We start from the raw sequence: 12,428 nt of genomic DNA, 5'->3' as shown, positions 1-12,428 counted from the left end.
CATTGTATCACATTGTCATTTATTTGATAAGGTGTGTGCTTGTTAAACTGTAGGTAGATTTGATTTAGTTATTGTAGATCATTCTGGTGAATGATCTAGTGCACATGCGCAGTGGGGTTCGGGTTCAGTGCGTGCACCTCCCGTCTAGTTAAAATGTTAGCCTGTTATACTCGGTTGTATTCAGGTTCATATGGTTTCTACAAGTTAACGAAATAAACAACCGGCTTGGATTTAAAGTAAGGACTCCTCACTCATTTCGACATGGTGTCAGAAGAGGGATAAATCTATCGCCTGGGATTATTATTTTTTTCTTCGTGCGGAGCGGACAACTAAGCTAACGTCTCAACGTACGGAAAATATGGCAGATGGATTTCGCAGACCAGACCCCCTCGTTTTTGACGGGAACATCGCCGAGAATTGGCGGATTTTTGAACAAGAGTATGATATCTTCATAGCAGCGGCGCACTCAGACAAGACTGCTCGGACAAAGGCACATATCCTTCTCAATCTCGCAGTAGCGGAGGCCATCGAACGATAGCGTTTATTTGTTTATGCAGCAGAGGTGAGAGCGCCTGGTGAAGATGGAGCCGTCATCGTTCCGGCTGAATCCAGAGAAAACCCAGAGTGCTTGAAACGGAAATTTCGGGAAGTATGTAACCCTCAACACAACAAAACTACGGAGATACACAAATTCCATTCAAGAAATCAAAAGCAAGGTGAGACTATTGAATCCTACATCACTGACGTAAGGATCAAAACTAGAAGTTGTCACTTTGGAGACCTGACAGATAAACTGATTTGTGACAGAATAGTGTGTGGCATCAGAAATGACAGTATAAGAAAGGCTTTGCTACGTGACAGTGAATTAACCCTGAATAAAGCCATTACAATCTGCCGCATCTATGAAATGACTGAGGAGAGTAATAAGGCCCAAACAGCTACTACTGTTGACGCAATTCAGCCAAACTCCAGTGGTTGGTACTACAGGTCAAGACCTAAACCTCAAGCAGGCCAACGTGAGGCAAGATCCATTGCAAACTGCAATAACTGTGGAGGCAGCCATGCCGCACAGAGAGACAAATGTTCTGCCTTCGGGCAGCAATGCCATATCTGCAGAAAATGTAATCATTACAAAAAATGCTGCAAGTCCATGTCATACGGATAAGGCTATGAAAAGAAAGGCTACGTAAAGAGAGGGGACTGCGGAAGATCAGTGCACCAGTTAGAGCTACAAGAGCCCGATGACAGTGCCAGTGACGACACTTTCTATGTGGATGGTCTCATAGTGGACACTATCAATCCTCAAACAGAAGGACAAGATGAAGGATTTGTTACACTACATATACACGACCGGCCAATCGAGATAAATGTTGACACGGGCGCAAAGTGCAATGTAATGTCAATAGACACTTTCCGACAGCTGGAGAATGGCAAGCAACCAGTGGAACAAAGTAAAGATATCAACCTTGTGGCTTATGGAGGCAGCAAAATAGAGACTATAGGCATAGCCACACTGCTTTGTTGTTTAGATGAACAGCAACACACACTACCTTTTTTCATAATGGACAGAGACGTAGTGCCACTATTGGGATTCCGCCCGTGTGTGCGACTCGGAATTGTCGCAATGAGCCCACACGTTCATCAGGTCAGCACCGAGAGCAATGCTGAATTCACTAAACAGGTCCATGTACAATACAAAGACGTGTTCAGTGACGAGCTTGGAGAACTCCCTATCACATACTCCATGACACTGGATCCAGCTGCACAACCGGTAGTTCGTCCAGCACACCGCATCCCGGTGGCAATGCAAGCATGAGTCAAAGCTGATGTTACGTGTCAGTGTTGTGTTCTCCCCTCCCCTCTTGTTTTCCCCCACAGTTTCCTATTGGCTAATTGTTGCCACCTGTGAAGACCAATCGGCGAGACGGTCGGCCATTTTAAAAGGAGGAGGTTAGAAGAGTTCGGGGCGGATTTTGTTTGGTCATTACTGAATGCACACTGACACTGCTAGATGGAAGGTTTGTGGTGAGAGGTTGAGGGCAGTAGGTAAGTTTGGGATACCCTGTACACTGGTGCAGACACGTAGGTACTTTGTGTCTAGAAAAACTAGGTTAATGGTCGGTGCTCCCTCTGTATATGTTTTGACCACTCTTTTGTAGAGAAGTTAGAGAAGCCATTTTGTTTGTTTATTTTCCAGAGGTAGAGAGCTAGGCCTAGTTTTGTTTTCTTGATTTCTGTTTGTTTGGCACGACCACAAGCTGTCCCCAATCTCTCCCACGTGACAGAACCTTTTCCTTGTGTGTTGTGAACCGCCAGTGTCGAATAAATATTGTTTCTTCATTACTCCTATTTTCTGACTTTGTTTCCTTTTATTCTTTGGACTGACCTGTGTTCGTTCCCCCCTTATCCCCTAGACGGGAAAGGGGACGTAACAGCTGAGCTCAACAGCATGCAGAACAAAGGTGTCATAACCACAGTTGCTGAACCTACGGACTGGATTTCGTCCATGGTTGCAGCACACAAAAAGGACAAACAGGTAATCAGGCTGTGCATCAATCCAAAGGACCTCGACACAGCCCTGAAGAGAACTCACTATCCAATGCGCAGCGTCGACCCCGCAAAAAAAGTGTCGATCACAAACATGCCAGTCCCTCAGGACGTCCTAGCCATGCAGCGATTCCTTGGCATGGTGAATTACCTTGGGAAGTTTATCCCAAACCTCAGCGATATTGCAGCACCTCTGAGACAGCTCAAACACAAAGACGCTGCGTGGTGTTGGTTTCCACAGCATCAGCAGGCGTTCGATCGTCTCAAATCATGCTTTTCCAGTTCACCGATTCTATCCTACTACGACGTAAGAAAACCAGTCACACTGACCTGTGATGCGTCATGTTACGGACTTGGTGCTGCATGTCTACAGGATGGGAGGCCAGTTGCCTACGCGTCTCGCACGCTCACGGACACAGAAACACGATATGCTCAAATCGAAAAGGAGCTTTTGGCAGTGGTGTTTGCATGCATCAAATTCAAGGATTACGTGTATGGGAAGCCCACGGTCGTTGAAACTGACCACCAACCCCTTGTCACAATCCGGAAGAAGCCCATCCACACTGCTCCTGCCCGACTGCAAAGGATGTTACTACAGTTACAAGCCTATGATATCACACTGGTTTACAAGAAGGGTAAGCACATGTACCTAGCCGATACCCTATCACGAGCTCCAAACAAAACCATCTCACAAAGTCCAGCTGCAGACGACCCGTTTGAGGTGATGTCTGTTAGCTACATCTCGACTAACAGACTGGAGGAGCTCTGGACCCACACGACACGGGATCAAGTGCTACAGACTCTCAGCACAGTCATCCACCGCGGTTGGCCTGGCAAAGAACGCAGCGTCCACCCTTCCATTCGTCCATTCTTCCCTCACAGAGACGAGTTGGTAGTGGAGGACGGGATAGTTATTAAGGGCCACAGAACCGTGATTCCAAGTTATCTACACCGAAAATACATTAACATCATACACAGGGGTTACCCAGGTTTAGAGTCGACCAAGCGCAGAGTCAGGAGCACAGTCTTTTGTCCGACAATGAACAATGACATTGCGGAGGAGCTGCTGTTGTGCTCCGTCTGCAATAGCACCAGACCACACCAGCAAAAGGAACCTCTACAACTTCATCCGGTTCCAGTCTTGCCATGGTCCACAGTGGCTACTGATATGTTCGAGTGGCACGGACAACAATACCAGGTGCTGGTAGACTCGTACTCAGGATGGTATGAAATGGACCTCCTCCGTGACGCAACTTCAGCAGCTGTGGTCACAAAGCTGAAAAGACACTTTTCGGTTCACGGTGCGCCTCACACCCTCATCACAGACAATGCAAGGCAGTGTCAAAGATTTCGCCATACAGTGGGACTTTATCCATGTCACCAGCAGCCAGGATTATCCACAGTCGAATGGATTGGCAGAAAGGGCGGTCCGCAGTGCCAAACAATTGATGGAGAAATCTGCTGAACATCAGAAATATTCCCCGCGACCAAGCATTGGGCTCACCCGCAGAATGTCTGATGTCACGACAGACACGCTCAGCTCTTCCTGTCAGCACCAGACTGTTATAGCCAGCCCCAAAAATCACAAAGCAGGTTACTGCCCAACTCCATAATAAAAGACTCACCCAAAAGCGATACTATGATGCGTCAAGCCGCCCACTACAGCCACTCGCAGAGGGACAAGTCGTCAGGATGCGGACTACCAAGGGACACGACCGTCTGGGCACTGTCAAAGGACGGTGCAAGGAACCACGCTCCTACATCATCAAGTCTGATGGAGGGACCTACAGGAGAAATCGCCGTCACATCCTTCCTGTCGCTGAGCCACCACCAGGACAGGTCGACCCTGCAGACCTTGATCATCAATATGCCGACCCAGCTGTACCGGACAGTCTCCCCTCCACGCCGCAGACATCTTAACTGACTCCGGCAACACCTCAGCGATCCACCAGTGAGCAGCGGAGGCCTGCAGCTCACTCTCCTACAGAGGTAACACTGGGTAACTCACTATATGTGACGCGCTCAGGTCGCATTTGCAGGCCAAACCCAAAGTATGAACAATGAACATTGAGTTATTATAAGCTGAGGACTTTAAAAAAAAAAAAAAAAGAGCTGAATCCGCACTGTATTCTATGGGACGTTGTATGTCTAGTTGAAGTGCAATGAATGTTGGAATGTCTTGCAATATGAATGTATAAGTTGGTTAATTACCGTTCAAGTATATTTAAAGATGGTTGTTTGAAACTGTTGCTAATTTCTATTCTATATAACAATGTCGCAATGTTAAAAACAACAGCTATGCTATTATCTTGTTAGTTAATGCCCAACCCTCCATTTGTTCTCTATGGAAGGCACAAACTAAAGAAAGGGGATGTAGATCTTTCTGGTGAATGATTATGTTCGGGCTCTGTATGCACGCTACGGGACACCGTACTCGGAGAAGTGCACATGCGCAGTGGGGTTCGGGTTCAGTGCGCGCACCTCCCGTCTAGTTAAAATGTTAGCCTGTTATACTCAGTTGTATTCAGGTTCATATGGTTTCTACAAGTTAACGAAATAAACAACCGGCTTGGATTTAAAGTAAGGACTCCTCACTCATTTCGACAGTTATTGAATACAAGTCAAATCAAGAGTGAGATCAATTAGTTAATAAACCAATACAGTACTAATATTTGAATGGACCCTGGGGCACTTAGTACTTGAAAAGTTGGGCCCCGAGGTCAAAAAGGTTAAGAACCCCCGAGCTAGCCCAATGACAATCCTGACAAATTCAGAGTTGTAGCACTGCTGGTTCCATTTCAGGTGTATTGTACCCTTTCTTACTCTTGTGACGGTGGTTGGTAGGTTGGTGCTCAAAGTGAAAGGATTTATCAACCAATTGTAATTCAGAATAGTTGCACAGTAGAGCTTCAACCAGGTTCAAGGAGATTACATATGTGTTTGCTCGCGGGACAAGGACTGCTTCCTGAGACAGAGTGCCCTTTCAAAAGTATCCAGCCTTCAAAAGGGGGCAGTATTAAGAAGGCAGTATTAGACCTTGTTGGTTGAGGTTTTTCAAAACAACAGGGGAATTCTTTGTTTTCCTGGAGGAGGCCAAAGGGAGGTCTTCATGTTCTCATGGCTTTTTCTTCCTATCCTGATTGAGTTTCCCTGATTGAGCACCTTGTCTTCAGGCAGAGGTTGTGGTGCTTGTTCATCAGCATTGAAACCATAGCAGTGGGCTTCTGTTTGACTTCGCAGACTAGATGGACAAGCTTAATTTGTCTGATCGTCCAGTGTATTAGGGCTAACAATTTCAGCTTGGTGCCTCCATGTGGACAAGGTATAGACGTCCAGTGTCCAACAATGCAAATGGAGGGTTTGTCCTAACTGTTGAGATAATGTTTCAAGTTGGTCGAACAGCGTGTCAGACAATACAATGACATCATCAGCCGTATCAATATGCGCCTTATAGTGCAGCAGTTCAACTGTTGTTGCCAAGTAGAATTTACGATCCCTTTTCGATAAGTTTACCTAAAAGCTGTTGCACGGGTTGCGTGTCATACATCGGAAATGTCTGCGATGGCTGATCTGAGTCTCATGTTCTGCTGGGGCCTATTCTTCGTACCTGGTTTACTGAATTAGCGGGCTAATTTTCAGGATAAGATGACGTCGGTCAGGCTTTTTGGTTCCTCGAAGCAAGTTTAGAAAATTCACCATAGCAACACAGCCAAAAATGTAAACCTGCTCCAGCGCAGGCTAACTGAAATTCACTGGATGAGCTGGCCACTCCTACCGGACTAAAAAGGCAGATCCCTTCCTTGTTGATGAAGGAGCGATATTAGTTATATTAGTTTTATAGGGAGAGAGTTCTTCTAGATCGCCAAGATCCGTTCTCACATCATGATGACTTCCTGTACGAGCTCACATCATCATGACTTCCTGTACGAGCTCACATCATCATGACTTCCTGTACGAGCTCACATCATCATGACTTCCTGTACGACCTCACATCATGATGACTTCCTGTACGAGCGCTATCGATTCTGCCGACAAGGAATCACTTATTTATGAGAGCTTCTCGAGCCGCGGACATTGATCACTACACGCCCATTGTCATCGCACGTCTTACAGACTCAGCCGCTGCTTGCCTTGCTGTTCGTAACGTTTATTTAGCGCTTAAGAAACTTATGGATGTGTTGAAAGCATTCATAATTCTATGACAGTATTATTAGTACACCATACATATCGTTATATTATTATTAGAACACAAGATGGCGCTGCACATGGCAGCCTAGGTGTGTTGATGCTCATTGTTTTTTATTGTTTTTGTTTTAATTGCTGTTTTCTGCTGCGATTCCAGGAGCTCTTTCACCGGAGATGAGCTCTTGAACATCAAGGGAACAACTCCAGCGGACTTATTTCCAACTTTTTTAACTTCTGTGGAATTACTGGACATTCTCGTGAAAGGTGCGCTCACCTTAACTCACGCAGTGAAATGGCGTCGGAGAGGGAAACGTGCTGGCTCCGTAAATGAGGATCTCGTACAGCGCTGCCGGGAATATTTCTCTCCAACGTCCGCTCACTGTGCAACAAACTGGAGGAACTCCAGCTTCTTGTCGGGAGAGACAGAGACTTTTCTTCTTCCTTCGTTTTGTGCTTCACGGAGACCTGGCTCTGTGGATCGATACCGGACTTCACGTTCCAGCTGGCTGGCTTCTAGCTGTTCAGAGCGAACCGCGACACGGAGATCTCCGGCAAGACGAAGGGTGGAGGAATCTGTTTCTACTCCAACAACGGCTGGTGTAACGACGTAACAGTGATTCTACAGCACTGTTTGCCGGACCTGGAATCCCTGATCATCCACTGCAAACCCTTCTACTCCCCACGTGAGTTTGCTTCCTTCATCCTGGTCGGTGTTTACATGGCGCCGCAGGCCAACGCCCAGGATGCACAGCGGACGCTCACTTATCACGCCGTTCCTCGTGCTGCTCTGGGAAACTCTGACCACGCCATGGTTCACTTGATTCCCTCATACAGGCAGAAACTAAAGCTCTGCAAACCAGTGGTGAGGAAATTCAAGAAGTGGACCAGTGAGGCTCTGGAGGATCTTCGGGCGTGCCTGGACTGTACAGACTGGGATGTCTTCAGGACTGCTACTAACAGTCTGGATGAGTTCACAGCAGCTGTAACTTCCTACATCAGCTTCTGTGAGGACAGCTGTGTTCCAACCAGCTCCAGGGTGAGTTATAACAACAACAAACCCTGGTTCACAGCGGAACTCAGAAAGCTAAGACTGCACAAGGACCAGGCATTTAGCAGTGGGGACAAGGACTTACAGTACACAGAGTCAAAATACAGGTTCAGCAAGGCGGCGAGAGACGGTAAACGACTGCACTCTGAGAAACTGCAACAACAGCTCCCAACAAGTGACTCTGCTTCTGTCTGGAGAGGGCTCAGGCAGATCACCAACTACAAGCCAAAAACAACCCATGACATGAATGATCTCCGCCGAGCAGAAGAGCTGAACGAGTTCTTCTGTCGCTTTGATAGACAATGGAGCAGTCCTGACGCCATCCCCCACAGGCCGATCAGCCAGCCACAAACCATCAGGGGCTCACGCCTCTCCACCTCTATGGTCATGAAGTCTTTTGAGCGCCTGTTCCTGTCCTACCTCACTGACCCAGTCCTGGACCCTCTGCAGTTCACCTACAGGACCAACAGGTTTGTAAACATTGCTGTCAACATGGCCCTCCACTACATCCTCCAGTATCTGGACTCCCCAGGATCCTGTTTGTGGACTTCAGCTTTGCCTTTAATACCATCATCCCATCCCTGCTGCAGACAAGCTCTCCCAGCTGCACGTACCCGACTCCACCTGCAGGTGGATCACAGACTTCCTGACTGACAGGAAGCAGCACGTGAAGCTGGGGAAACACGTCTCAGGCTCTCGGACCATCAGCACCGGTTCCCCCCAAGGCTGCGTTCTTTCCCCGCTGCTCTTCTCCCTGTACACCAACAGCTGCACCTCCGGTCACCAAGCTCCTGAAGTTCGTGGATGACACCATCCTCATTGGACTCATCTCTGGTGGGGACGAGTCCGCCTACAGGTGGGAGACTGACCACCTGGTGACCTCGTGCAGCCAAAACAACCTGGAGCTCAACGCCCTGAAGACAGTGGAGATGGTTGTGGACTTCAGAGAGAATGCAGTCCCACCCGCCCCTCTCACCCTGTGTGACTCCCCCGTCGACGCTGTGGAGTCCTTCCGCTTTCTGGGCTCCAACCTAATTCAGGACCTCAAGTGGGAGCTGAACACCAGCTCCATCACCTAGAAGGCCCAGCAGAGGATGTTCTTCCTGAGGCAGCTGAAGAAATTCAACCTGCCAAAGAAAATGATGGTGCAATTCTACACTGCCATCGTTGAGTCCATCCTCTGCTCCTCCATCACCGTCTGACACACCGCCGCCACTACCAAGGGCAGGCTGCAGCGCATCATCCGCTCTGCTGAGAGGTGATTGGCTGCATCTGCCGTCCCTCCAGGACTTGTTCGCTTCCAGAACTCTGAAGCGAGCTAGAAAGATAGATCGTAGCTGACCCCTCTCACCCTGGACACAACCTGTTTGAGTCCCTTCCTTCTGGCAGGAGGCTGAGGTCCATCAGGACCAAGACCTCACAGTCCATCAGGACCAAGACCTCACAGTCCATCAGGACCAAGACCTCACGCTCCATCAGGACCAAGACCTCACGCCACACTAACAGTTTTTTCCCGTCGGCAGTCAGGCTCATAAACAGAGCCCGGGTCCTCCACTGACTGATCCTGTCACCCTCAGGACTATTTTTTTTTCTTCTTACCGGTCACTCCCGTGCACACTTCATATTTAAACACTCATGTCACTTAACATACACTTTAACTTAAACACACATGTCACTTTAACATACACTTCCATTAACATTATCTGTTTGTTTGAGCACTTTATCTTATACTTAATTTAATACCCATTGCGCTGTTGTTGTCGTTGATTGTTGATTGTTGTTTGTCTCGTCTAACGTCTCATGTCTAGTGTATGCACCTTCCGCCTAGAAAAAATCCTTGTTTGTGTAAACATTCCTGGCAAATAGACGGATTCTGATTCTGATTATTGTAGAACATGATTAAGGTGATCGTGATGAGAATACAGAGAATCACAATCAATTTCTTTTCACTGCTTCAATTGATTGAATTTCTGATTGTGAATAATACATACATAATGATCCGCCCATACACATATTCAAACTCTTAGTTATATGGTAATCTACACATACATGTATATACACATATATAGTACATGATACATACGCGCATATAGTACATATATCCTCATAAGTATATATTAATTGGTATACTACTGCCAGTAGGCACATTTAAATAAATATAATCTGATTGATTTGGGTGATGAAGCACTTAAAATTTGCCGATTCATTTTCCCAACACTGACGCATTTAACTTGTCTGATATATTTGCAATGCTTATGTCTGGCAGCAGGGGTGGTGTTAAGCTGCGTTCACACCAACAACGTTGCAAAAACGTTGCGAATATTCGCAACGCGTTTGCTGTGAATGATTAAGGTCTTGAATTCCTCATATGCGTTCATGATCATCTCCTGAAAAATGAGGTTCCTCTGAGTTTATTTGCCATTGTACTGTTAGAACATTGTGGTGTCAGTGCTCCATTATGATCCCTTCTGAAGAGGAACAGGCACGCGCATTTATACAGATGACTGACGTCTGGCTAGAATTAACGAGACTGTTTCACAACGGATCTGTCGTTCCCTGACGTCAATCATCTCGCTAATTTAAGATGGATAATAGGACATTTGCTCGACTTTGTTGAACCACATACGAGAAATAGGGCCCTGGACTGCTAGAGAGGTATTGTCAGTTACCAGGCGATTAAGGAACTCATAGTTATGTTTAATGACAATAAAATGCAGGATTGTTTAATTTACTTGTTTATTGTATCTATCACGCACTGCACTGTATTTTCCAACTCAAGCTAATGAAAACTACTCCAATCGGACAGTTTACCACTCAATCTGTCAACAATGTAACTGTCTGCTTGAGAATTGAAGGATAAAAAACATGTGAAATTGTGTTGTGGCATTACAAAAAAAAAAATAAGTTGACACATCATTAGTCAACTATGTCCTTCCATTGTATCTTTGCTGTCATGCAAACAGGAGGCAGTATCATTCCTGATTGGACAACAACAATGATGGGGATCAGATAGATGTTCATAAGTATGAAGGTTCTGCACATTAGCACTATTGTTGTTATCGTGAGGTGAACAACAGGTATGATGTAAAACTCTTCAGAATGGTTGTTGTGTTGACTGATCAATATACACACTGTATATATCTTTTGTATACATTCTGTTATGCATTGTATGTGTCAGGCTTCACTTTTAAACATTGATTTTTGCAAAATATAACAAATAAATGCAGAGACATAAATGTAATGAATTGTTAAAAAGATGGTATTAGATTGGGCCAATTGCCTAGATACCATCGGTCTACATAAAATGAATGCTTATTGATTATACGAATTTTCCTTAATTGTAGGAACACTAAAACATGGAACCAGAAGTCACTTTCAACTGGACCAACGTTGTGACTGCCATACATCCCTGCTACGAACTAGATAATTTACATTACATACTGACAAAGAACCCTTCCATTATTTGTGTATCATTATATATTTTCCTCATGTTATTGTCTGTTATAACAATATGTGGAAACCTTCTCGTTATAATCTCTGTCTTTTATTTCCAACAGCTCCACACTCCTACTAACTACCTCATTCTCTCTCTGGCTGTAGCTGACTTGCTTGTTGGTATCATTGTCTTTCCTTTCAGCATGGCTTTCTCACTGAGCTCGTGTTTGTATTATGAGAGTGTCTTCTGCAAAGTACGAAGCAGTGTTGATATATCACTGAGCTCAGCTTCTATTCTGAACCTATGTTGTATTTCTATTGACAGATATTATGCAATATGTCATCCTCTGACTTATCGAACTATAATAAGCTATCGTGTCATTGTGATCATGATCCTGGTGAGCTGGGGGGTTTCTGTTATAATCGGAGTTGGCATCATAATCGCTGGTTTAAAGAATGAAAAATGTGAGGAAAAATGTTTAATTGATGTTCTCCTAGAAAACACTATTGGACCAATATTGACATTTTATCTTCCAGTGTTAATAATGCTCTGTATCTATGTAAAGATTTTCCTTGTGGCACAGAGACAGGCACGCAGCATTCGGAATACAACCTGTCAGAGAACAACGTCTGGGGCCACTGTCAGTAAGATGGAGAGAAAGGCCACCAAAACTCTGGCTACTGTTTTAGGAGTTTTTCTATTATGTTGGACTCCTTTCTTTCTTTGTGTCACCTTCCTGCCTTTTACTAATAATTCAGTACCAGTTCCTGTGATTGAAACTCTCAACTGGCTTACACTGTCAAATTCAATGCTCAATCCATTTATTTATGCTTTCTTTTACAGCTGGTTCAGATCGGCTTTTAGAATGATCATTTCTGGAAAAATATTTCAAGGTGACTTTACTAACTCAAAACTGTCTTGACTTGAATTCCTGAAATGGCTTATGTTGTGGTTTTTGCAATCAAGATGATTATCACAAATTGTCACACTACTTTTCCTCAGAATTGTCGATTAATGCAAAATAACAATTATTTTAGAAGTGGGTTGTTTAAAATAAATGTTCCAAGAAATAATGTGAAACAATAGTAACTAACACAAAACAAAAAAATAAACTGGATTAATTATAGCAAAAATAACCGGACTATTCCTATACCTCGACTGTGATAGTCCAGCACTGGTCTTGCACTTGATGAGGAATACTGTAAATGCAAT

At 45.1% G+C, this 12,428-nt stretch overlaps 1 protein-coding gene across 1 annotated transcript; it reads left to right on the top strand.

Moving 5' to 3' along the window:
• Positions 1-11,136: 11,136 nt before the first annotated feature.
• LOC306733552 (trace amine-associated receptor 1-like) lies at positions 11,137-12,138 on the top strand (the record flags this gene model as incomplete). The annotated part of the gene is made up of 1 exon (XM_079214818.1): positions 11,137-12,138. The coding sequence occupies one exon, from the start codon at positions 11,137-11,139 to the stop codon at positions 12,136-12,138; it is 1,002 nt and encodes a 333-aa protein (XP_079070944.1).
• Positions 12,139-12,428: the final 290 nt, after the last annotated feature.

This window comes from Taurulus bubalis (genome assembly GCF_910589615.1).
Source record: "Taurulus bubalis genome assembly, chromosome: 3".
In the NCBI taxonomy this organism is placed as follows: Eukaryota; Metazoa; Chordata; class Actinopteri; order Perciformes; family Cottidae; genus Taurulus; species Taurulus bubalis.
Note: the sequence above shows the minus strand (reverse complement) of the source record. Positions and strands in the feature narration are given on the sequence as shown.